The sequence below is a fragment of the Penicillium antarcticum genome (assembly GCF_028974205.1).
Source record: "Penicillium antarcticum strain IBT 31339 chromosome Unknown utg000004l_segment0_segment0, whole genome shotgun sequence".
In the NCBI taxonomy this organism is placed as follows: domain Eukaryota; kingdom Fungi; phylum Ascomycota; class Eurotiomycetes; order Eurotiales; family Aspergillaceae; genus Penicillium; species Penicillium antarcticum.
The window spans coordinates 923,134-948,551 of record NW_026695302.1 but is presented as its reverse complement, the minus strand read 5'-3'; the positions used below and the strand labels follow the sequence as shown (position 1 = coordinate 948,551).

General features: G+C 51.2%; 10 protein-coding genes across 10 annotated transcripts; 5 read left to right on the top strand and 5 right to left on the bottom strand.

Annotated features, from left to right (window-relative positions):
* Positions 1 to 503: 503 nt before the first annotated feature.
* Positions 504 to 2,031, top strand: N7508_004329 (uncharacterized protein; the record flags this gene model as incomplete). Its single annotated transcript, XM_058462395.1, has 3 exons — positions 504 to 1,067; positions 1,118 to 1,333; positions 1,387 to 2,031. The coding sequence occupies 3 exons, from the start codon at positions 504 to 506 to the stop codon at positions 2,029 to 2,031; spliced, it is 1,425 nt and encodes a 474-aa protein (XP_058321020.1).
* Positions 2,032 to 2,450: 419 nt separating this feature from the next.
* On the top strand, positions 2,451 to 7,335 carry N7508_004328 (uncharacterized protein; the record flags this gene model as incomplete). The annotated part of the gene is made up of 3 exons (XM_058462394.1): positions 2,451 to 2,789; positions 2,868 to 5,471; positions 5,536 to 7,335. The coding sequence occupies 3 exons, from the start codon at positions 2,451 to 2,453 to the stop codon at positions 7,333 to 7,335; spliced, it is 4,743 nt and encodes a 1,580-aa protein (XP_058321019.1).
* A 762-nt stretch (positions 7,336 to 8,097) lies between these two features.
* Positions 8,098 to 10,217, top strand: N7508_004327 (aspartate--tRNA ligase MSD1; the record flags this gene model as incomplete). Its single annotated transcript, XM_058462393.1, has 2 exons — positions 8,098 to 8,305; positions 8,377 to 10,217. The coding sequence occupies 2 exons, from the start codon at positions 8,098 to 8,100 to the stop codon at positions 10,215 to 10,217; spliced, it is 2,049 nt and encodes a 682-aa protein (XP_058321018.1).
* A 1,146-nt stretch (positions 10,218 to 11,363) lies between these two features.
* N7508_004326 (carbohydrate esterase family 5 protein) lies at positions 11,364 to 12,977 on the top strand (the record flags this gene model as incomplete). The annotated part of the gene is made up of 2 exons (XM_058462392.1): positions 11,364 to 12,545; positions 12,615 to 12,977. 2 exons carry the CDS (start codon positions 11,364 to 11,366, stop codon positions 12,975 to 12,977), a joined length of 1,545 nt encoding a protein of 514 aa, XP_058321017.1.
* Positions 12,978 to 13,426: 449 nt separating this feature from the next.
* cox10 (protoheme IX farnesyltransferase) lies at positions 13,427 to 15,022 on the bottom strand (the record flags this gene model as incomplete). Its single annotated transcript, XM_058462391.1, has 1 exon — positions 13,427 to 15,022. The coding sequence occupies one exon, from the start codon at positions 15,020 to 15,022 to the stop codon at positions 13,427 to 13,429; it is 1,596 nt and encodes a 531-aa protein (XP_058321016.1).
* A 131-nt stretch (positions 15,023 to 15,153) lies between these two features.
* Positions 15,154 to 16,107, top strand: N7508_004324 (putative monosaccharide-P-dolichol utilization protein; the record flags this gene model as incomplete). Its single annotated transcript, XM_058462390.1, has 2 exons — positions 15,154 to 15,780; positions 15,844 to 16,107. The coding sequence occupies 2 exons, from the start codon at positions 15,154 to 15,156 to the stop codon at positions 16,105 to 16,107; spliced, it is 891 nt and encodes a 296-aa protein (XP_058321015.1).
* Positions 16,108 to 16,301: 194 nt separating this feature from the next.
* med8 (RNA polymerase II mediator complex subunit MED8) lies at positions 16,302 to 17,151 on the bottom strand (the record flags this gene model as incomplete). The annotated part of the gene is made up of 2 exons (XM_058462389.1): positions 16,302 to 16,944; positions 17,027 to 17,151. 2 exons carry the CDS (start codon positions 17,149 to 17,151, stop codon positions 16,302 to 16,304), a joined length of 768 nt encoding a protein of 255 aa, XP_058321014.1.
* Positions 17,152 to 19,735: 2,584 nt separating this feature from the next.
* Positions 19,736 to 20,997, bottom strand: N7508_004322 (uncharacterized protein; the record flags this gene model as incomplete). The annotated part of the gene is made up of 3 exons (XM_058462388.1): positions 19,736 to 20,349; positions 20,417 to 20,656; positions 20,718 to 20,997. 3 exons carry the CDS (start codon positions 20,995 to 20,997, stop codon positions 19,736 to 19,738), a joined length of 1,134 nt encoding a protein of 377 aa, XP_058321013.1.
* An 887-nt stretch (positions 20,998 to 21,884) lies between these two features.
* Positions 21,885 to 22,781, bottom strand: N7508_004321 (uncharacterized protein; the record flags this gene model as incomplete). The annotated part of the gene is made up of 1 exon (XM_058462387.1): positions 21,885 to 22,781. One exon carries the CDS (start codon positions 22,779 to 22,781, stop codon positions 21,885 to 21,887), a length of 897 nt encoding a protein of 298 aa, XP_058321012.1.
* A 1,280-nt stretch (positions 22,782 to 24,061) lies between these two features.
* Positions 24,062 to 24,864, bottom strand: N7508_004320 (EGFR-like transmembrane domain-containing protein; the record flags this gene model as incomplete). Its single annotated transcript, XM_058462386.1, has 2 exons — positions 24,062 to 24,717; positions 24,768 to 24,864. 2 exons carry the CDS (start codon positions 24,862 to 24,864, stop codon positions 24,062 to 24,064), a joined length of 753 nt encoding a protein of 250 aa, XP_058321011.1.
* Positions 24,865 to 25,418: the final 554 nt, after the last annotated feature.

The following is a 25,418-nucleotide window of genomic DNA, read 5'->3' as shown; positions in this document are numbered from 1 at the left end:
TGGAGCAAAAACAAAGACGAGGATCAGATACTTGCAGGGATACTTATTTTTCATCTTTCATCCTTTATATTGGTCACTTCGGTTTGAATGATCATTCAGCCTTGATACGATTCAGATAATTATTTAGCGAGATAGCTGTGCAGGTGCACTCGAATTGCACTCGAATTCTTGATTCCATTATAAAAACATATATTCATTTGCCATGTCTGACTGGTTTGACACTATGCCAACTTATTAGCCCAACGTAAATCATAGCCATTTCTTTCATGCAAAAAAATAAGATATATCCAACCAGAATAATATATCGTGAACCTTCATTCCTAAGTGTTCGATGAGCGCACCGTGGGTCCATGACTAAGCTATGCAACGGATCGACATCAACTTTCCATCCTTCGCAAGTACATCTCTCAATTTTGGGCATTATGGATTCTGGAGAGATGGCTCGATCTATCATATGATATACATTATATTTCCAGACCGCTTTTTCAACTTACTTGCAGATCATGAAGCGCGCCTGCAGCCCCGAAAGCAGCCAAGAAAGCAGCCAAGAAAGCAGCCAAGAAAGCAGCCCAGAACATGAGCTGGAACAAACATCTGGACATGACCGACCAATCCTTGCAAGCTTAAGCGCAGCTGTATCACCACCACCAAGGAGATCTCCAAACAGGAAAAATCAGGATGGGAGAGATACGTCCTCATCCAACACACCACAATCCAAGGCCACGCCAAGCCTTGCCGCTATAGAAGCAGGCCAAGTCCAAGTGAAAGACCATCTAAAAATTATATCCACAAAGTTGAACCAATGCATACGTCCACCGAGACAGTCATTCCCCCAACTACCGATTGTAGAATGGGCCGATCTATACAGGCGCAACGAACACCCAGAAGGCCGTCACTTCGTCATCCATCAGCACGACCACCCTGTCGCAGGTCCGCATTATGATCTCCGACTGCAGATCTCAGAGACGAGTTCTGTCAGCTGGGCGATTATGTATGGAATGCCTGGTGATCCGAATAGTAAGCGGTTGAACCGGAATGCGACTGAGACTCGTATTCATTGTTTATGGGTATGTCTGATATCAACTGATATATCGTTCCCTTGCTGACTCTCTGCTAGAATCATCTTATTGAGACGGCATCACATAAGACGGGGAGTATGATTATCTGGGATACAGGCGAATACCAAGTCCTACCTTATCCAATGGAGGAACCGTCTGGTCCTGAGACAGATGACTCGAGATCTGAGATCTCCGACGAGGGATCAGTTCGACCGTCTGTTCCGCTGGAAAAGCAGATATCTGATAGTGCAAAGCTGCACCAAGCGTTCCAAAATGTACGCCTCAATCCTGCAGATAACATGATAAGCTTCTGACACGTCCATCTCAGGGCAAAATCCGATTACGACTACATGGAACCCGCCTACCGAAGAACTACACAATCGCCCTCCGCATGGACAAGACAACCAATTACCAAAAACCAATCCGCCAAGGCCCAAAACGGCGCCGACGCCACGTTTCCACAATTAAAATCCTACGAGCGCCATCCACCTCAGACTCGGAAAGGAGCTCACCGCCACCCCCTGAACCCGACCGAACCGCCTCATCACCTGCATCAACACCAAGAACCAACCAAGACCGATCCAGACTACCAAGATCGAAATCAGATTCAGAGAATGGCAACGGCAGTCATTCCGAGCACACCACAGACCTGGACATTCAACTCAAAAACGCCTACCCGGGCTCCACAAATAGTATCGGCTCCATCCACCAACGACGCTGGTATCTCAGTCTGGACCGTGTGAATTCGGGATTTGAGCCGAGTTCAGAGCGGATACATTCATCATCTAGTAAGCCGAAGGCGAAGGTGAAGGTCTGGGGCCGGAGGTCCGACGGGGGCTTTGAGGCGTTTCATGTGCACGGGCCGGAGGAGGAGCGGAGTGTTGTTACCGGGAGATTGGGGATGCATGTTCTTGAGGATGAGGGTGTGAATGGGTTTGTGGCTAGACAGGGGTGGAGACCTGTCTTGCATTAGTATGCTACGTTAATGTATATAACTTGTGGAGGTCGGAGGTTGGAGATTGGAGGTGGAGGTTGGGATATGGTCTTGGCTATATCTACTTGACTAAATACTCGGGATAAGTCAGTAGATCTGCTGACTCTGACTCTCCACTGTGGAGATTCCCAATGTGGTGCCCGATGCTTAGCCGATAGGTCTCCTGGACGGAGTACAGTGAGTCAAAGCTAGACTCTAGACTCCGTATCTCTCTATACATTCGTGTCAGTAGAATCAATTCTGAGTCACCAACTTGCGGTCTAAGCTTCCCCGCTCACTGTCACCTTACCTCACGCTAACTGCAAGTGTACATCACGTAACGTTAGTAGATAAGAAGACATGCATTTACAATGCCCTCGCCTGTTCTTTCTCCCCATTTCCCTCTAGGGACATGAATAATGCCCTCCTACATACCAACCTCAATAGCGACAAGCATTCTAGCCTTGTCGCTAGTCGCGCTAGATAGCATACCCGCCATAAAAAGCCTCACAACCTGCATCGTGCGCAAAAGTCGCAACTACGAACCCATCCTCCTAGCAAAGGATGAATACCGCGACGAAGACGGCGAAGCGACCGAGGAATCCCTCCAGGCCTTCTCGGATAAATGGCAGAGGATAGTCATCGCGCTATTCTCCGCTGCCGGCTTCCTAATCACGTTAGCGTTGGCTTTTCTCACGACTTTGATGGGGATTGTTGGCGAGTATATCTTGCTGGAATGGTTGCAGTTTGGCGTGTGGGTGAGTGATCAGAATCCAAGAAACACCGAGAAACAACTGCCAGAAAGAACGCATAATGAAACTAATTTGTTCTATCAGGCTTTCCTGGCTCTCCAGTCCATCGCCTTCTTTACTGAACCCCGACCGACAACCCGCTATGTCCTGGGCATATTCGCCTTCGGCGGGAGTATCATCGCAATCGCCGCCCCATGCGTTGAACTAGGTCTAGTTGTCTACGCACATCGGGTCATCCCCATCGACAAGACCTGGCTAGCCCTGCAACTAAGCCAGATCGCCTGCGCATCACTGCGCGCAGTATTCTGCGTCTTACTGCCCCGTCGCCCGGACGTGCACCATGAAGACAAAGTAGTCGATCAAGAATACTCAGTCTCCCTCCTGAATCGATTCTCATTCAGCTGGGCAGCCGGACTCCTAGACGATGCAGCAAAGAAAAGTTCCCTCAGCCTCGACGATATCCCCAAATTGCCCGCCTCAAAACGCGCAGGCTTTCTCAGAAATGAATTCGAGAAGGCGAGGAAGGATCGCAAGATCTGGAAGGGGATCCTCTTTGCCCATGCTGGTGCATTGACCGTTCAGATGATTCTTACGCTCGTCAGTTGCTTCTTGAGCTTCGGGCCTCAAGTTGCGCTGTTTCAGATTTTAAAGACGCTCGAGTTGCGCGATACTCCATTTTGGAATGCTGGCGCATCATACATGTGGGTTCTTGCGTTGGGCGCGTTGATGTTCATCTCGTCTAGTGTTGAGGCTTGGTTGTTCTGGGTTATCTATTCGAGACTTGGGGTGCCGATTTATGCGGAGTTGTCTGCTGTTATCTTTGCCAAGGCTATGCGGAGGAAGGATGCGAAGCATTCGAAGAAAGCGAGCAAGGATGGGGCTGGGACGACTGTTGCTGAGGCTGAGGCGGAAGCTGAGGAGGATGCTGAGGAGGCGCTTAAGAAGAGTCGGCAGAGTATTATTAACCTTGCTGCTGTGGATGCACGTCGAATCTCAGATTTTGCGGCTTTTAACTATGTTATTCCACTTGCCATTATCAAGATTATTATTGGTTGTGGATTCCTTGTTCAGATTCTTGGGTGGCGGAGTGCTTTTGCTGGTCTTGCTGTTTCTGCTCTTGTTACGCCGTTGAATATCTATGCCGCTAAGAAGTATTCGAATGCGCAGGATCGATTGATGAAATTTCGCGATCAGAAGCTGGCTATTGTCACCGAGGTGCTGCAGGGCATTCGGCAGATCAAGTTCTCTGCCCTGGAAGAGCAATGGCAGACACGCGTGCAGGAGACTCGAGAGACAGAGCTGGGCGCATTATGGGCTGCATTCTTAGCTGATATTGGCTTGATTTCTATCTGGATTCTCGGTCCAGTCGGGTTGTCTGCTGTGTCCTTGGCTACATATGCCATGATCCATGGCGGGCTGACAGCCTCTGTGGCTTTCACAGCCATGTCCGTCTTCAGTTCACTGGAAATGTCCTTGGCTGTTCTTCCCGAGCTTACCTCTGTTGGTCTCGAGGCCAAGGTTAGCGCTGATCGAATCGACAAGTTCATGGCTACTTCGGAGAAGGTTATCAACACCGTCCCTGCGGAGTATATCGCCTTCGAAAATGCCTCTGTCGCATGGCCCGCCGAAGAAAATGCACAAGATGACGAAGATAGATTCGTCCTGCGCGATATGAACTTGAAATTCCCGACAAAAAGCCTGAGTGTGATCTCTGGCCGTACAGGCTCTGGAAAGAGTCTGCTTCTCTCATCTGTTCTCGGTGAATGTGATGTACTCGGCGGGACAGTCAAAGCACCTGTTCCGCCTCCCATCAGCGAGCGCTACGACCGTCTCGCAACAAAAGCAAACTGGATCATCGACTCGGCTATTGCATATGTTGCGCAGATCCCATGGATTGAAAACGCAACAATCAAGGAGAATGTCTTGTTTGGACTGCCCGACGATGCAGAGCGTTATAAGAAGGTCATCTTCGCTTGTGCTTTGGAGAAAGACTTCGAAATGCTGCCTGACGGTGATCTGACTGATATCGGTGCCAATGGTGTGAACCTCAGTGGTGGCCAGCGCTGGCGTGTTTCCTTTGCTCGGGCGTTGTACTCCCGTGCTGGGATCCTCGTTATGGATGATATTTTCAGTGCGTTGGATGCACACACTGGTCGATTCGTCTATGAGAATGCACTTACTGGCGAGCTTGGACAGGGTCGAACCCGTGTTCTTGTTACCCACCATGTTGCGCTTTGTCTCCCTCGCACGGACTACTCTGTTCTGCTGGAGAACGGACGCATCAAGTATGCTGGTACCATTGATGATTTGAAAGAATCGCATCATTTGGAAGATATTCTGCGTGAGGAGCGTGCTGCTGAAGAGACGGATCATGCTGTCATCGATGAGGAAAGTCGGGAATTCTTGAATGATGAGGAGACGACGCTCCAGAGGGTTATCTCCAATACTTCTCATAGACGGCCAAGTACGGCTGCTAATGGTCATACCAACGGCCATGCTTCCAATGGAAACGGTAAAGCTCAAGAAAGCGCTCCTGCACCGAAGAAGTTTGTCGAAGATGAGAAGCGTGAGACTGGCTCTGTGCGACTTGCGATCTATGGTGCTTTCTTGGGCATGGGTGGTTCGGTGGCATTCTGGATCATGACCATCTGTATCTTCCTGCTATTTGCCGGTCTCATGGTTGGACGAGTAAGTCAATCTCCTCACAGTCTATCCTTCGCCTCACGAGTGAGTTATACTAACATTTTATCAGGCTTGGTGGATCAATATTTGGACAAGATCATCATCCTCCGATACTAAAGTACACCCTGAGCAATACCACGTCCTACTCCAGCACACCATGCAGCCAACAATCCCCCCTCAGGACGACAACCTTGCCATGTATCTTGGAGTCTACGTGGCACTCTCCATCATCGCATGCATTGCCGGATCAGTCCGATACTATTTCGTTCTCCGTGCAGCAGTACGAGCCTCAAGGAACCTCTTCAATGGTCTCATCTTCGCCGTTCTCCGCGCACCGCTCCGCTGGCTCGACACAGTCCCACTCGGACGAATCCTGAACCGCTTTACAGCTGACTTTCACTCCCTCGACTCACGAATCGGCTACGATATCGGCTTCTTCGTCGGCAAGATCCTCGAGGTCCTGGGAATTATGATAGCCGGAATGCTCGTGTCCCCAGTGGTGATCGTATTCGCCATTGTCCTCCTTCTGATCTGCCTAAAGCTATCCCTAACCTACCTGGCAGGCGCGCGCCAGATCAAAAGACTGGAAAGCACGGCCAAGAGCCCTGTCTTCGAGCAATTCGGCTCAAGTCTCGCTGGTCTCATCACTATCCGCGCTTTCAGCAAACCGGACACATACATCGAGATCATGTACGGCAAGATCAACCGTCACGCCCAGGCCTGGTGGAACCTCTGGCTCTTCAACCGCTGGCTAGGCTTCCGCATGAACGTCGTCGGTGCGATCTTCTCAACACTCACTGCCGCTCTGATCGTCTACGTCCCCGGTATCACCGCATCGCTAGCAGGATTCGCATTGAGCTTCGCACTGCAGTATAACTCCGCCATCGCAATGGCCCTCCGCCAATACGCCAACCTGGAGTTAAACATGAACGCCACAGAGCGCGTGATCGAATACTCGAATATTGAAATCGAAAACCAAGCAGGCCTAGATGCCCCAGCAGCCTGGCCAACAGAAGGCCGACTAGAAGTCAATGATCTAGTCGTGGGCTACGCACCAGACCTCCCACCAGTGTTGAACGGCCTAAGCTTCGCAGTTGAAAAGAACCAGCGCGTAGGCGTGGTCGGACGCACAGGCGCCGGCAAATCGTCACTGACCCTTGCTCTATTCCGCTTTCTAGAAGCACGCTCCGGGCAAATTATCATCGACGGCTTGGATGTATCAAAGATAAAACTGCACGACCTCCGCAGTCGCCTTGCTATCATCCCGCAAGACCCAGTCCTCTTCTCGGGCACTGTCCGCTCGAACCTCGATCCATTCGGCGAATACAGTGATACAGAGCTATACGATGCGTTAGCGCGCGTGCATCTCATCTCTGAAGCAGACGATGACGACTTAACACTCACGTCTCGGACAGCGACGCCCCGTCAACCTAATGAGACGGGCGCCGAGCCTGTCCCCAAACAGAAGACGAACGCAAACGCATTCACATCTCTCTCAACGACAATCTCTGAAGGAGGACTGAACCTCTCACAGGGCCAGCGCCAACTCCTGTGTCTTGCGCGTGCCATCGTATCCAGGCCTAAGATTATGGTTCTGGATGAGGCGACGTCGGCTGTGGATATGGAGACTGATGCGTTGATTCAGACTTCTATTCGGGCTGAGTTTGGGCGTAATGCTACCACTTTGCTGGTTATTGCGCATCGACTTAGTACTATTGCTGATTTTGATCGCATTCTTGTTATGGATGCTGGGAGGGCGGCTGAGTTTGGGACGCCGAAAGACCTTATGGGGATCGAGGGGGGTGTTTTTAGGAATCTTGTTGAGAATAGTGGCGAGAAGGAGCTTCTTGAAAAGATGATTTTTGAGTGAATAGATTTGGTGGGATTGGATTGGTTTGTACAATTCTAGATGCATCAGACTGGAAAATAGTGATATATGCAAATGGAATTCGATTTTCATTATAAGACTTCGAACGGTGTCGTCAAATGTAGTCATGTCATAGCTTGTTGCTTCAAAGCTACATATGATGACCACCGAGCCAAAGAACTTGAGCATCGAGCCAGAACATACGGTCCAGACCAACTATACAATCTCAAAGCCAGAAAAGAGGACGACTGTCATATAGCAATGTCTCCAAAGCCAATCTAGCATCCACTCCATTCCAACGAGGACCAGCCTCAACCACAGCTCACGCCGTGGTAACACCTTCAAGCTTGTAAAAGAGGGTCAGAGATGCCTTCATCGCGTCCGTTGTGTAAACAAGGTTGGTATGCCGAACGCATATATCACAAACCCACCCCTCGAGTCGTACAGCCCTTAAGCTCCCCGAAGAAAGAGAGCCGCACGTCTCAGAGGGAAGAGACTGTCTCATATATAACACACTAGGCTTTCATCATTCTAGAAAAAAACAAAGTCAGTAAATGCAATTCAGCAGGAGAAACAGGTAGACTCACAAGTATAAAACTTGGAAGGATGAAGAAAAGAAAGAAAAAGAGAAAATTGCGCGGCTTTTATTTCTGCCCGCGCTAGTCCGCTCGCCGGGCGGGGAGTGTTTCTGCCGTTTTTTGTGGTTTGATCCGATCTGACCATCTTGTTTTTGACTGTGCATTGTCGTCTGTTTAGTGTTGCAATATGCCAATTGGTGTGATGCCCATGCGCTCTTTGCTTTTGAGGTCTAGTTATATTGAGATCTCGAATATCCTTCGTGGTCGTGCTGCTGCGCTGCCGAGACAATGCTATCGGCCGCTTCATGCGCCGCGGTATTTCCATGCTCGGGCTTGTCCGCAGCAGGAGCCTCCCAAGGAGCTTCCGACTTTCTTGGAGGCTTACAAGCGGGCTAGTATGTTAAAGCTTCCTTCTAATATTCATTGTTATCAAAATTGAACCTTGACTAATGTCCGTTTCCTATAGTCGACTTTCCTCCGGCGACTCATGACTTCGAGACATTTTTCGTACAGGCCGAGCCAAATACCGAAGTAGTGCTGCACGGATATCTTGGCCAGCGCTCTGATCTTTCCAAGAAGCTGTCGTTCGTGCGCCTGACCGATCCCACTCTACAACACAGCCTTCAAGTCGTCGCCTTCGCCAAGAACAATGCCTTCGAGCAACTCAAAGCCCTCAACGCAAACAGCCCCGTAGCTGTGCGCGGAACTGTGCAAAAGAAGAAAGCCAAAGCCTCAGAATCAGAATCAGCCGATAAACCGGCCGAGGATCCATGGGAGCTTGCATTGGAGGAGATCCACGCTCTAAACGACTTCCCCAAGGACACCATCATGACACCCGAAACGGTATTCCCGCCTGAGCAGCGATACCTGCAGCTGCGCTCAGATGTAGAGCTACGTGAGGCACTGCGGTTCCGGGCTCGCGCTCATAACCTCTGCAAGGAAGAGCTCGAAAAGCAGTCTCCGCCGTTCGTTGAGATTGAGACGCCGCTGTTGTTTAAGTCTACGCCCGAGGGTGCGCGCGAGTTTATCGTTCCTACCCGTCGTGAGGGGCTGGCTTACGCTTTACCCCAGAGTCCGCAGCAGTATAAGCAGATTCTTATGGCTAGTGGGTTGCCGCGGTATTATCAGTTTGCGCGCTGTTTCCGTGATGAGGATTTGAGGGCTGATCGCCAGCCCGAGTTTACTCAGCTTGATATGGAGATGTCTTTTGCTACTGGTGATGATGTGATGCGGACCATTGAAGGTGTTATACGTCGGCTTTGGTCGACGTTGATGAAGGACCCTGCGCCAGAGGGTCCATTCCGAAGGGTCCCGTATCGGGAAGTCATGGCTAAGTACGGATCTGACAAACCAGACACACGATATGGCATGGAAATTATTCGACTTGATCAACTTTTGCCCGTGGATTTGATCGGGAAAATTTCTGACTTGGAAGATCCTATTGTGGAGGCTTTCAAGGTGGAAGGAAATGAGAACGATCCCGCCGAAACCCACAAATTCATCACTCAATTCCTTGACTCGCCTGCTGGTGCGCCATTCAACAACAACCCCGATGGTGGCCCAGGTGTCTTCATCTACAACGGCAAGCAGCCTCTGTGTGGACTACAGCCCTTTGGCTTCCAGGCCGCTGAGCATGTCGAGGAGCTGCTGGACCCCGATCACGGGGATTTGATCATCCTCCAAGCACGACCCCGTGGCCCCTTCTCTGGCGGCTCAACTCCTATCGGTGACCTACGCCGTGCCCTGCATGCTTCAAGTGTCTCGACAGGCTTCAAGCCCGCCCCTACAGGATTTGACTTCCTCTGGGTCGTCGATTTCCCCCTCTTCTCCCCTTTCTCAGACTCAGAACCCGGCCAGGGTGGTGCAGCAGGCATCTCCTCCACACACCATCCCTTCACCGCACCCAAGACCCCCGCCGATGTCGACCTTCTCCTCACAGACCCTACGCAAGCCATAGCCGACCACTACGATCTAGTCGTGAATGGAGTTGAGCTGGGTGGTGGAAGTCGCCGTATCCACGATGCGGCAGTACAGGAATTCATTTTCCGTGATATCTTGAAAATGCCCGCTGAGCGGTTGGATGACTTCTCGCATCTGCTCGACGCTCTGCGTTCTGGGTGTCCACCGCATGCAGGTCTTGCGTTGGGCTTCGACAGACTTGTTGCCGTCATGCTTGGTAAGGAGTCTGTCCGTGATGTGATTGCTTTCCCTAAGACTGGAAGAGGAGGCGACGATGCTATGGTCGGGGCACCCAGTCCCATGACCGAGCAAGCGTTGGAGACTTATCACCTGAAATTGAGGAAATAGATCACCATGCCGAGTTCGTGCTTATATCCGATGCTAAGCATGGGCATGCATATTCCGGTTCTCAACGAGAACGACATGTACCAATTTTTGTACTATATCCGTGTACTATACCCAACATTCTACAAGCCATGAGCTTAGAAATCCCAACATATCACCCATCTCACCACATGTATATCCGCATTGCCTGTAGCTCTAATTGGAATCTGATATCACACCATAGCCCTGCCCGGCTCGGCCGGCTAATATCGACACATCCACGTGAGGCTAGAATACAACCTGAAACGGGCCCGAACTATATCAAAGACTAATTATGCATCTAACAGAAACGGGCACAGGGACCCACGCCTGAACAGGACACCCAAGACCCTTTTTTGTAGTCCGTTGGATGTGGTGACTTGACTAGCGTGGTCCTTTTTAGGGCCAACGGTCAAATTGCCCAATGCGGGTAGGAACGTCTCAATTTTGAGAACTATCCATCGGACGCCTTCATTTACTCTCAGCCTCGGCCGGTGCAGTAAATTGTGCAGTTTCAGATTTTGCCCTGTACCTGCAGGACCACTGCAAAACCCCGGTCGGTTCATCTATCTAAGAATTGATCTGTCGTGTTTGACGATCACCCACTAAATACGCCCCGGCCATTTCTTGGACTCGAGCTAACAGCGGACGTTTCCCTTTTCTAGATCTAGTGAAGATCAGTGTTCACTAACTTATAGTATAGTAGATTGTAACTGTGGATTCTGCAAAAATAACCTATTTGTGAGTCGTTTTGTGACCAACTATAGGATCTATCTACCCCGATTCTTGAACTCCAATCACTGGTTCCAGGATCACAGGATGAAACAGGGCAAGTCGTTTTGTTTCATGAGGATCACCAGTTACTCGATATAGACATTCTCCGGATCTATGACTGCATCGCAAGATGAAAATTCGGTGCAACCTCGGTCAATTGAGATCCGGCAGTTGTGAGTTCGGCGTCGACAGTGCGAGGATTGAAGAATATAAAAGCGGACGTCTCGTCGTCTCTAGAAAAACCACTGAACCATCCCTCCTCAGCCCGCCCATACCTTCGTTTATTCCTTGTATACAACAGAGCTGGTCTCTCATTCGTTGTTCGCCCTTCTTCATCCGTACTTCATTCTTTTCAATATGAGAAACACAGTCGTTCTCGCCCTCGCCGGCGCTGCCCTGTGCGCTCCCACCCAGACCCTTGAGAACCGTCAATTCCCCGGTTTCGGCTCCAGTGGATCTGGAACTGAAGGTGGTCTCGGCGCTCTGGCCTCACTCTTCCCTGGTCTGGGAAGTGAGTCCGGTAGCTCGTCTGGCTCTGGCTCTATATTCCCCGGCCTCGGTGATCTCCCTGGTCTCGGAAGTTCCGGTGCTTCGTCCTCGGATACCCCGAGCCTGCCAAGCTTCGGTGACCTGCCTGCTCTTGGAGGCTCCGGCGCTGAGCCCAGCAGCACTCCCAGCTTGCCTGTTCCTTCTGGCTTGCCCAGCTTCAAGACTGGCCGTGATGTCGAGAAGCGTCAGTTTGACCTTTCGTCCCTGACCAGTGGTCTGGGCGGCAGCACTGGCACCAGTGGTGGTCTCAGTTCTCTGGAGTCTTTGCTCCCTTCCATGGGCGGAAGCTCTGGCAGTGAAGGTCTTGGCTCCATCGAGTCCCTCATTCCCTCTCTTGGGGGTAGCTCTGGCACCAGCGGAGGCCTCGGCGCCCTGGAGTCCCTCATTCCTTCCATTGGCTCTAGCAGCTCCAGCGGCCTCGGCTTCAAGGTCCGCCGCGACGCCAAGGAGGCTGAGAAGCGCAACGTTGACTTCAGCATCGGTAGTAGCGCTGGAGGCAGCGCTGACGTCGGCGCCAACGCCGGAGCTGGACTCGGCGTCGGTATCAATATCAAGGCCCGTGACGACGACGAAGAGGATATCGAGAAGCGCCAGTTCGATCTCTCCTCCCTCACGAGCGGACTTGGCGGCAGCTCCGGCACCAGCAGCGGTCTCGGTGCCCTTTCCTCTCTTATTCCGTCTATGGGCAGCAGTGGCAGCTCCGGTAGCAGCGGATTCAGCATCCCTGGCCTGAGTAATATCCCCAGTGGTTCCGGTATCTCAAGTCTTAAGGCTAAACGTCAGAGTCTACTAGGCTCCTCCGGTTCTATTACCTCGAACGATGTCACCGAAAACAACGGCTGCAAGGAATTGACTTTCATTTTCGCCCGCGGCAGTGATGAGATGGGCAACATGGGTTCCGTCGTTGGACCCCCGGTCGCTTCCCAGTTGAAGTCTTTGACTGGTGACAAGGTCTCCGTCCAGGGTGTGACTTATGCGGCTACTGCTGAGGTATGATCAACTACTCTTCTTGTTTAGTTATTTGGCTTTCTGAGAACGTGTCACTTACATATTATGCAGAGCAACGCCGCTATGGGCGCAAACGGTGGTCCCGTCATGGCCAAGCTCGTCAAGCAGGCTCTCTCTCAGTGCCCCAAGACCAAGGTCGTTCTCGGTGGATACTCGCAGGGTTCCATGGTCGTGCACAACGCTGCCAACAGCCTCTCTGCCGATCAGGTCTCGGGTGCTGTTCTCTTCGGTGACCCGTTCAAGGCTCAGGCTGTTGGTAAGCTTGACAGCAGCAAGGTTAAGGAGTACTGCGCCACTGGTGACCCGGTCTGCTTGAACGGTGCCAATGTCATGGCTCATTTGAGCTACGGCAGTGATGCCAAGGAGGCTGCGCAGTTCTTGATCAAGGCTGCTGGCCTTTCCACTTCTTCTTAGATAGATGTCTGTGGTCTGTGTGGTGGTTGGTATGATAGGCTGAGGAGGATGGATTAGGAGGAGATGGATTTGGATTTGGCTCTTTTCCTGTTGTTAGATCTGTGAATCGTGTCAATACATTCTTCTCCAAGTATTTGTTTTGATGCATTGGTGGAAGCATAGCTCTGTATAGACTTCGATAGATCGATTTGGTGCAAGATATGTTGGAGAATGTTGAAAGTTGTAGATTGTATCATGAAAGTACAGTGTAGAACGGAACAAGGACGATATGATCAGGAAACGGGTTCCATGTGAGACTGGTGTTATACAAAAACAGAAAACGCCACACCAAACCGCTGTATAAGACAAACCGGGAGAATAAGATATAGTTTGAGAAGCAAATGCACCTCAATGTGCTAAGAAAGGAGAGTGAAACGTATTCCACAGGAGAGAGTTAAGATCGAAGTTTCTCATACCGTAGATAAAGTACTGGTTTTTGTCTGTTTCGATGACAGACGAGGCGCCGATTGTCGGTCCTCAGAGTTAGTACTTTCAACTTCCTCTTCATCCTCATAGTAGATATATTCTTCGTCATCTTCATCGGGATGCCCAAAGATATTCCTCCAAACGCCGTCCCAGAGACCCTTCTTGGTCACAAGGCCACCGACGAGCAAAGCAGGGAGCTGCCAGATACTGGCCCAGAAGAGCCCACGCGCAGTGCCATTAGCACCCTGGTGTTGCCAGAAACGGTACGCCTCTCGGACCAGCCAGCCGTTGGCGATAGTGCTGCTCACTAAGAACCCGGGACCGACGACATCGTACCACCAGAGGCCAATGGAAATGGGGAACATGAGGAGCGAGTAGCGCAGAGAGACTCTGGCGTTACGTGCAGGGTTCACCCAGGCCATCATCCGGTAACCGGCAGCCTTGTACTCATCACGGATGATATGGGACAAAGCGTTAAAGTGGGGGAATTGCCAGGCGAACAAAATTCCACCGAGCAGCCACCCACCAATACTTTCTTCGCTGAACAGCATGTCGCGCCAAGTGTCATGCCCAATTGTGGCAGTCAAACCAGCCGCAGCGATCCAGCCCATCAACGGTGGGATACCGCCAACAATCGCGCCAACCCAGGTGTTCACCACAGAGATTCGCTTCAATGGCGTGTAGACAAATGCATACAGGAAGATATTCGCGGCAGACAGGGCGGTAGTCGTCGGGTTGGTACCGATATAGAGGAGAGAGAGACCCGTAACGGCAGTGCCAAGGGCAAACAAGAGAGCTCCCCGGTAGGAGATAAGGCCACGAACCAACGGACGGTTGCGAGTGCGGGACATAAGCGCATCGTATTTAGGTTCAAACATCATGTTCAGTGTGTTCGCGCTGCAACATGACAAGAACGTGCCCGCCGTCAGGTATATAAGGGTCAGGGTTGAGGTCGAAAGTGTAGGTAGTGGGGTCATGGCCGGGTCGAGTGTGAGCAAAGTCGAGATCGGGTACATTCCGTATGAAGATGTGGTGGTGAGTACGATCAGGAAAGACAATCGGGGTTTTGTCAGGGCGAGATATGCAGCCAATTTGCGGCGGAGGGAGGTGGTGGGGAGCGTGGACGAGAAGTTCGACAATTGCGCCGAAGCATCCAGTGGCATTGCGGGCTCTGGTTGCCCAGTTTCTTTGCTTTCGTCCTTCAAACGCTTCCTTCGCCGATGTGGTAGTTCGTCTGGGATTGCTGCTGTCGCGAATGTCCCCGACGAAGCTGTTGACGCATCGGCCGGGGTTGCGGAAGCACCGCTGGGCGAATCGGAGGTCGACTTGGCGGCATTGTTCGAGGCAAGTGAAGACAGCAATCCTCCTCTGCTGCTTGACCCGTCGAATAATCGATTGGCCGAGAAGTAAGACTTGTGAAATGCGGGAGGACTCTGGTCATCCGCGATGCCCGTTCGTCGTTTCGATGACGATAAGAACCCCCGAATGGCGGAATGTTGCGATGGACGGGACCGAACCAGACATTGTGAGCATACAAGCGCCTCTCGAGGCCTCAACAGGGAGGGCCGCAGAGGGATCATGGCGTGTCGGTGCTGAAGAGAGAAAAGTGGACGAGAGAAGTTGAATTTCCCCGGTGCACGGGCCACATCCGTGAATGTCAACAATTGTTCTGTGGCATGATGTTCTTTTCTTTAGTTCAACTACATTCACCATGGACGTCCTTCAGAATTCTGTGATTACTCCCCTGCAGCCCTACCTCGAGCCTATTGTCTCCGCGATCCCAGAACCCGTTCATGATGCCGTTGTGTCCTTGATCGGAAAGTCCTGCCACAGTGCGCTCCTCCTCGACCTCGATGTCACCAAGGACCCTGCCTGCACGTCGCTGGCTATTTCCAAGGCCCTCGGTCTGGCCATCGTTGGTGCTAGCGCCGTTGTCAAGATCCCGCAGATCCTCAAGTTGATCAACTCCCGTTCCTCGGCCGGTGTCTCGTTCGTCTCATACGCTCTCGAAACTGCCAGCTTGCTCATCACCCTCTCCTACGGCGTGCGCAACCAGTTCCCATTCAGCACCTATGGCGAAACTGCTCTCATCGCTGTTCAGGATATTGCTGTTGGTGTTTTGGTTTTGAACTACGCTGGACGCTCTGCCGCAGCCGCTGCTTTCGTGGCTGTTGTCGCTGCTAGTGTATACGCCCTGCTCTTCGACCAGACCCTTGTGGATGCGCAGACCATGGCTTATCTGCAGGCTGGTGCTGGTGCTTTAGGTGTTGCGAGCAAGGCACCTCAGATCTATACCATCTGGCGCGAAGGCGGAACTGGACAGCTGAGCGCATTCGCGGTAAGTCATGTTTGCGCAGTGTGCACACTGAAGCCATATACTAATAATCATCGTCTTCTCTAGGTCTTCAACTACCTCGCCGGATCTCTCTCGCGCATCTTCACTACCCTCCAAGAAGTCGACGACAAGCTCATCCTCTACGGATTCATTGCTGGCTTCTCTCTCAACGTGATCCTCGCCACACAGATGCTCTGGTACTGGAACGCCCCGGCGCCCAAGCAGAAGGCTCCTCGCGCAAAGATCGCCGAAAAGGCGCCCTCAGCCCAGAGCACTGGAGCGTCGCCCAAGGGAGGCGCAAAGTCCCCCACCACCCGCCGCCGGGGCTAGAGAATACTTTTTCTTGGACTTTTTCTATTTTTCTGGTTACGTTATATCTTTAATAACACTTTCGGTTTTCATTTCGCGGGCTGGAGTAGCCACAAGTCGTATTCATCAAGGTTGAGCTCAGGTAGAACCATGAGCGCAACCCGGCATGCGCCGTCTCATAGATAGAACAGCCAAGGTCAAATAAAACGAAGAAACTACTGCAAGCGCCCAGTAGTCATATACTTCAAGATATCATCCAGCGGCACAAATGGCTTAACAGGGTGCGGGTGCCGAACAGCGATATCAAACTCAAGCCCTCCACCAACAGACTTCCGATGAACCCCAACAATATCCATCTCCTCCTTCCCATCATCCTCATCCTCCTCTTCACTCTCCTCATCCGACCCCAGATCATCCTCCAGCTGCCTCTTCAACCCAGTAACAACATTCTCAATCCCCATTTCCCTCTCCTCAAGTGTATAATTCCCACCCCAATTCCTCCGTCTAGCCTCCTGGTTCGCCTCAAGCGGTGCCCACTCCCATAGCTGCGCGAGCTCCGCCTCGCTCAGTTTATGATCGGCGCTTTCGGCCTCGACGAGCCGCGACGGGGACGGGATGGTACTTTGTGACGGGCCGTTGTCTGAGCCTGCGGCGCGGCCGCGCGCGACCCAGTCTTCGACGCGGGGGTCGAGTTTTGTGCGGAGAAGTTGTTCGAGGGTTGGGGCTTGGGTTCGGCCTGGGTATTCGGGGCTTGGGTAGGCAACTAGTGAGGTGAAGAGGTCTCGTTGCTCGGAGAGTTGTTCGGAGACGCTAAGGAGATTGTTGGAGATGATGCTTGCTTGGGACTGGAGGGAGGACCTACCATTCGTCAGTATACGGAGATTGTAGGATTGTGTAGGGGTTTGTCTTTGTCTTTGGGTCGGTGGAGGGCTGGACTTACCACGGCGGGAGAGGGTCACTTGAGTGTAGACTTGAGATTAGTGAGCCCAGTGAGCGGGTGAGCTGCACCAGTCGCTGGCGCGATTGCTCGAGGATTTTGATTTGCTCTTGAGTAGGTTTAGACATGGTGGGTGGCGAAATATTGTCGGGGAAGAGAGTTGCGGATAAAGTGAGAAGCTTGGAGATCCACCCCAGATCTTCAAAGTACAAACTACATCTACATCTACGTTGGTTTACTTTTTACACTTCTAGCTTCACCATGATTCGCAATTTTTGGGCGTTCATCATCATGTTCAGAATTCTCTCAGAGTGTCCGTCGATATATATTTACCATGTATGTCCCAAACATATACGTCAAGCTCGGCAGAGAGCCCATTGCCTCTCGAAAAATCGAGAAGCTTTCGAACATTGAGCATTTTAGATCAATGAGAGTCTCTTGTTCTATCTTGCCGTTACTAGTTCATAGAGCCTTTCCGATAAGTATCCATCCATGGCTGGTCTTGTAGCGGATCTATGAATTGACAAATACTAGGTACTAGACACAGATATACTCTTTTCCATGTTATACAGTGTACTATTAGTATGTTTGCTGGAAAGTTAGCGAAAGTTTGAACGGTTGTTTGCAACCATACGTCAATACGAGCCATGCACTAATAAACCATGCGTATGTCTCTATCAACTTCGCCCCAATACTGAACGCCTCCTTACACCATGTCCAACGGAGGAAGTGGGTTCCTTAAGCTCACCTTCGACCAGCCAAGCCACTTAACATGGAAGATCATTTCCAAAATCAACAAGCAAATTTTCCCAAGGGAGAGCCTAAGCTCTGACCTCCCTTCCTACGCCCGCGCAAAGTATCTATGCCATTAGCCAACTGGCCCAAAGAAAAGCAATATTTTCCTCCGCATCTATCGATAAAGCCCGGCCTCGAAGAATCAATAAAGCACGCCCTCTTCTCGAGCCTTGAAGCATGTGCTTTCTATCCCCCAGCATCGAAGGCATACCAAGCCCTGACAAGTAAAGGCTCTACTGCTGCAACCCCTATGGCTCGCATAGAAACAAGATCACCAGGATGAGCCTGGGTCTATTTCTGAGGGTCACAAAACATGGATTGGGTGAAAATTGAAGGACAATGGGCCTTCCGGGGTCGCAGGTCCATTTGGGAGTTCATCGGCTCAGAAATCAGATCCGTGAAGCTTTCCTTGATATGTTCGGGTGAGCTTCAATAGGTTTAGCTAATGATCTGACACTTCTTTTAGGAACGTACAGCACTGATATGATGACCAGGAGGATAGAAGCTATGGTATAATACCCTGTGGATCGGAGGTAAAAGCCGAGTCTGGAACCAGACCAAGGAACGCTGTGTGCATCTTTATCATTCAACGCCTGAGAGCTGCACTCACTTGTCATAGTAATTTTGTCGGCTTCTGCGTACCGGACTTCTACAAGGCCAAGGACGGATGGGATAAACATTGGAGTTTGTTTGGCCTCGTCAAATCATCACTGGATGAGTAAGAATGGACAGACAAAGTCTGGAATGGATTTCCTAAGAGGTTTGTATACGGAGATCCGTCCTAACGGTGTCTTTCTCGTTTAACATTGGGTGATTTCAGGGAGTATAACTCTTACCACAACCACACCCATACCTTTTGGATTGTACACGCAAATTTCAAAGATGAGAATATAACCGCAATCCGCTAATGACAAGATCTGAAGACAAGACAGTACAGCAGTCACCGACACAGTCCATGGAAAATGTCACCAGATGTACTCCGCGCACATAGCCCTGCATACCCCCACCACAGCACCACCGTAACAACCAACAACACAAAACAAACCCCCGAACAAAGCGCTACACACTATTTCCTCGGCCGAGACTCACAGAAAGCCAGCCCACCAAAAAAAAAAGAAGCACAAGCAACAACCCCCAAATCCAAAAATAACCTCAAGATCGACCACCCCCCCCTCATTGGACCCCTAGACCCTTGGCAGAGCGTGCTGAAACGTTTGCAGAAAGCCCACAGACCCAATGCGCCCTTCTGACAGGTGGGTTGCTCTGGTTCAGCGGTGCATAGCGGTCATCCTAGCCGATCTTCTCGTATCTCTGCGTTGTGTAGGTTTCGATTTTGGATGTGGGCGTTTTCTTGGGCGTTTTGCGGTGCTATTTTGGGAGGCAGGATGTTTTTCGCTTGGTGTTTGGTTTGGGTATGCGCTTAAGGATGGGTACTTATATGTCCCCAGTTGGCGCCCTTTGGTGGGGGGCTTTGGGTTGTTGTTTATTGTGGATAGTGTCCGGACAAGAGTCTTCTTGTACTTGCTCTTTTCTTCTAACAGGGTACAATCATTTTGGCTGTTTTTTGAGGCTTTACTTGGGGGAAAGTGATTGCGGACTTTTTTTGTTCGACTATTGATGATTGAAAACCGACTATCGACATACAATCTAGCCAAAGATACGCGGACAACACTCATGATGTCGGGGATATATCGATGCAATAGGAGGGGAATGACTCCATTACATGAGAACGCGAAACCCAGACGAAACACATTAACTTAGACAACGCCTTCGACAATGATGTGAGCTGATTTACTGATCTCATTATGTTCCACCACAAACACAGCCTCTCATCCGAAGACAAGTACACAAAAAGCAACTCTTCTATTCAACAGCGCAGAGACATGAACAGAAGCAGACACCGACAAGCTATCTCCATTACTCCCACTGCTGCGGAACCTTTTTATCAGGGTCATGCGCCTGAACCTGAGCCTGCTGCTGCTGCTGCTGATACTGCTGCTGCTGATAGATCTGATGCGACTCAAATGCCTGCTGCTGATACTGCACATCAGGCGACTGTTCAACAACACCCTGCGAGAAACCACCCTTCTGCTGGTGCCCCTGATAAGCAAGCTCCTGTCCACGCCCGTCATTATCAACAAACCCAAAGCCATTGCCATGACCATAGCCGTACCCGGCATTTGCATTCGCATGCGCCCAGCCCTGCTGGTGATCCCCATATGGGGAAACAATGCCCGGGTCATTCCACTGGTTATACATGCCTGGCGACTGGCGGGTCCGCCGGGTCTTCTTGCGGCGGTGCCGGATGAAGAAGAAGCAGCATGTTGCTAGAGCGATGAGGATGATGATGAATCCTACGATTGGGACGGCAATGACCACGCCTAGGTTCACGTTTGAGCCGCCTGTTGTTGGGGTTGTTAGGGACAGACTTGAGGGGAGGAGAGATTGGGTGAAGATTCGGGATGGGGCTATGTCGAAGGTTTTGCCTGTTGCTGTTTTGAAGTGGCAGTTGTAGCGGATTGATTCGAGGACTGTGTTGGGGATCCTTGGTTAGTGGGTTGGTTTTTTGGGGTTGATTGCTGACGTGGGCATACGTACAGTTTGCCATGTAGACCTGGGTTGTGGTCAGGTTGTAGCAGAACTCGCATGTGTTCACGACATTGTCGGCGAAGGAGACATCGTCGCACCAGGAGTGCAGATTTGAGATGTTGGGATCCTCAATGTCGGTTCGAACAGCTGGCCGAACGCCGTCACATGCCACTGGACATGGTGAAGAGGTGTTTGAGATTGAGTCTGGGTATCCAAAGACACAGGTTGAAAAGGCATATCGCAAGTTATCTGGTTCAATCTGTTAGCTCTGACGCTCGACCGGACTGTTCTCGGAGTTGGCACAACATACACAGTCCCCAGTCAACATCCGATTCTCCGGTTGCGGAAATGTAGAAATCGCTTTCCAACTGGCATGATATACATTTCTCGAAATCCTTTCCGGTGGATGTTGTGTTATACGCCTGATCCAGACATGAAATCTCAGAGGATGTGGTGTTGGTTATTGTGCCACAGACATCTGCACAGGGTGAGCCAGTTGTAGTTCGGAGGCCCGAAACTAAAGGAGCCACAGCCAGAAGGATAGCCAGCATCCTGGATGACCGTAGACTACCTTCCCAGAGTCCAAGCATACTGGATCGAAGCGAACAGAACAATAGCTTCTGTTCTTACAGCGATCGCCAAGGAGATAGGAGGGGGAAATAAAGGCAGAGTGCCGATGGTGAGCGATCACGTTCGCATGAGAAACGGTACTGGTAATCTGGGACAGACACTGGACTTCTCAGGGCGGGAAAGCTTCTTTTTTTCACTGCGAGCCAGCTCTAGCGGTCTCTGTATGGAGGTGATGACCAGGTGGAGCAATTGAGTCGACGGGCAGGGAAGTTCCGCTGTGCTGATGCACTTGCAGAGCTGCTAATGCTTGGGATAGGCAATGGAGAGGACGTCGTCGAATCATGCAGCCCCGTTTCCTCTTGGTGTTGGTCGGCGCTTAGAGACCATCGCACACAGGCTTGGTGATTGCACCTTAGAAACAGTTGGGGGTGAGCTCGCCTCATGCTTGTTAGTCGATACGTCGGGGGCGTGACGAGTGTGACGGTCTTTGGCGCTTGATTGGATGTGACTGTGATGCGTTCTGCATATGCACGGGCGCAGATTCCCCTCTTTCAAGAACGGCTATCGGCGTTTAAAGAGAAAAAAAGGAAAGGAGGAAAAGAAAATACTTACAGTAAAGTTGGGAAAAGGAGGGAAAAACAAGGGAAAAAGAAAAGAAAGCAAACGGCCGTTTACGTGCCAGGGGACTACTGAGGCAGGAGTTCGAGAGTCCAACAGACAGCAAGCAGCAGTAGACAACACTGTGCAGACATAATATTCCATATTCTGTACACTAAAAAGATCTGACACGCAAACCGCCAAAATGCAAAATTAATCTTAAAAGCCGACTCCAATTTGGCAAGCCTCCGCTTACAATATTCAAACCAACCACCAATATCTACACCCAATAGCATAGCTTCAAAACATTTCAACCATATAATTCATCGTAAGAAGGGACCAATTCCTGCCGAAGCGCGGCCTCGGATTCCTGCTGCTTCACTCGGGGAGGATGTCTTTTCTCTGGGAAGGGAGCATAGTTTGCAGGAGCATAGGTCGCAGTATTGTATGCAAACCGCGGAGTCGAAGGTGGCATAGAGGGAGCAGAGACAGAAGAAGCAGCAGTATAGCTAGTTCGTCTAGAGCTAGGCGCGCCAGACGCAGAGGTCATCGGGTCCGTCGCACAGCTCTGGAAGCTGCAACGGCGCATGCGCGAAGTAACAGAAAGTGGTGGCGATTTCGCTGCGATATCGTAGTCGACGGTTTCGCGTGGCGTGGAGATATCGCTGTCGTAGTCTCGGGGATCTTGAGGGCTCAATCGCGCTCGTGGAATGCCTAATGTATCGCGTTCTTCGTCCTCATCGCAGGACTCGTCCACGATGCTTTCGTCGCTGCGGGAACTGGATGCGCGACGGCTTCCGGTATGCCCTCCTGGTCCATTTCGCAGATCGCCAATACCTAGTCCCTGGTTTGGCCATGAGCGGTTCTCTCTTTCTCCCCCGCGACGCCGAATGTTTTCGTCAAAATGCCCTGTGGGAAAGGGCGGTTGGGATCCCACTTGATTCTCTCGCGGGCCTGTGCTTCGCGATCGCCTACTTCTAGAGCTAGGACTCTGTTGCCGAATTGAACCTGCTGGGGTATATCGCTGTTCATCATCGTGATGGAGGTTCGGTGAAGCTCTTGGTGCATTGGCGGCAAAGCCAGCCGGTTGATTCCACTGATTCCAGGATCCTTGCGTGGGATAACTGATAGATACATCGCCCCAACGAGAGTGTAGCTCGGTCGAGAGTCTGCGCTTCCTCTTAAACTTCTTCATGAAGGTCGCCATGGTCTTGAAAAGATCCCTCATAGGGAAGACTTGAGGATGACGCGGCAGAAATGCAAAAGGCGTTAAAGGGAGGACAAATCACTCCCTAATGTGTTGTTCATCTCAGTACAGACTGAACTCCCCACCGAGAGCGTGGAGACGTCGAAAAGGGACAGGCCAGACGCAGAGTAGAGCCCAACAGGAAACAAAAGAGGGAAAAAAAAGGTAAGGGCCGGCAATCAGCCCGAGTTGAAGTTATATCAACACAAGACCGTCCATAGAGACGCCACTAGTCACCGCATATCTGGGGGAAAGAAAAGAGACGATCGAAGACGCTTAACGTGTTGGGAACGCGATTAGGAATTCTGGGAGTCCACTCCGGGTAAACCCCTATAGCCCCCGAGGCGGAATTTGGGATACTAGACGATGCGGAAGAAAAAGAAAGAAAAAAAAAAAAAAAGAAAGAAAAAATGAACCAGCCAGGATCCCAGCGTGAGAGGCTCCGATAGCTGCAGTGTGCGCAAAGGATGCACGCGAGAGGGGTAGTGAATTGAGACCCTTGTCGAGTCTCATGGACAAGGTGCGCAGTCAACTTGCGTTGACCTATCCATACAGTAGGTGTATGGCATCGTCCATCTTGGCGTGGCGCTTGTCGAGGGATCTGCAATAGCCAGTTGGATGGTCTGGGGACTGTGACTAGTCATGTTGAATGCAGGGTTGCGATGCAATAGTGACTGGGAAAGAGGAAGAGAGAAGAGAGACATACAGGGATTAAAAGAGGGGGCGGGGATGTTGGCTACTAGTACTATACAGTAGTTTAGTGTAGATGTGTTTCAACCTGCATATCCCTGCCAAGTGGGCTGTTCACTCGATATTAAGAAAGTACACTACTTAGTGTCCTCCGTACTCCGTCTAGTACGCAGTATAAGACATCCTATGATCGGCCCGTCGCGCTCGTGAGAGGCGTTTGCCAGCCCCATTCACAGGCCACGATAGGCGCCGACACCATCAAAGAGGAAATGGCGGGATGATCAGACAGATGAAACGGAGACCGTCCGAAAGATCGGCAACTATATAGGTGATCGGAGTGTAGGTTGCTCCCGACTGCGATTCATCGACATGGATAGTACCTCGAAGGGATTGTAGACAGTGAATCAACACGGTAGTGGACAGTATTGTGGAAACCCTGACCCAAGCCAAGGGGAAGATAAGCTTCATTTTTCCCTCAGCCCTAACGCAACCGAAATCCAAAGAAAGTCATAATAATCGTAAAAACAAGCCCTCAAGCCACCGTCACATTTTCAACGGAAATTGGTGATCAGCCGCGACAGGACAGGCTTAGGTCGTCTTGGCCCTGCAGGTTGGAGTAGCGTTGGCTCAGACACGCTCCGTTCGCGGCCCTCCTGTCTTGGCCGTTCAGGAGGTGGAGGCATACCCGTCTGGCGCCTCGGTCTGGGCACTGCTGCAGGCACCGGACCAACTCCGGGGCCCGGAGGCACCTGGCCTACCACTGACAGCGGCCGCGATAGGGACAGGGATTGTCTGGCGTCATGGTAATGCACCGCGCTCAAGCGGGAAGATGGACCTGGACCCTGACCCTGACCCGCGGGGACTGGGATGGGTTGGTTGGGATAGGTATAGGCGTGGGGATGGGGATGTGCATTTAGCTCGTTTGATAGCGGGTGATTTGGTTGGTATCTGGAGGGGTCGTATGTTGGATATGGCGGGGGCTGTTCGTATGAAGCCCGCGGGAACTGGTCGTGTCGACTAAAGTCCGGCGCGAAAGATGAGAGCGGCCGGGGTTGGGCAGAGTGGGGACCTCGAGGCGCTCTCAGGTCGTCCACTTTGTATGCTGGCGGTGGTTGCAGGGGAGAGAAGGCCTCGACCTCTTGTGCAAGCGCATTCCGTCGTCTGGCCCGCTCCTTGCGGGAGAAGAGGTATAGTAGAGTGCCACTCACTGTTGGGGTTAGTTGGCGCGGTGACTTGCGGCTCTAGCTGCAGACTTACTTGCCAGGAAGATGAGGGTTCCGCCTATGACGCCGAGCACAATGAGCGGGGTTCGAGATGAATTGTTGCGTGATTCAAGAGCAGGTTTATTAGACATATCCCGGGATTGTCAACAGGGGTATGTTCGTCGGGATAGAAACATCTGTATCGGCCAGACAATTAAGAGAATTAAGACACAAGTACCAGACTTGGGAAGTCCAAAGGACTGAGCTTCAATCCTGGAAGCTGAACAGAGCAGATAGCGAATATAGATATATAGACCCTGAACTATCAAGCTCAAGGCTTATTCTGACTGACACACGGCCCTTGTTTCACGGATATTTTGAGACACCGCGACTCGCCAGATAGCTATAGATAGATACTTAATTAGCTTCGATGAGCTCGACTTAATGGGCTAGAATGGTCCGAAAGTGCCCAAATGTCCAAAATAGAACCACAAATGCAGGTAAATTATAGCGGTGACCAACTGTGCCGGCGTGCGTTAAGTGGGCGCCTCCAAGTGAACGAATAATCTCGAGCCAACACCAACACTACTTGGACCATAACTCGCTATCCCGCATGTTTGCTAAGATTTCCTATCTCTCTCTAGCGTCTGAGTTTTTTTCTGCCTCGAACGCCTCGTTCAAACACGGTATCTCTTACCATTTTGGG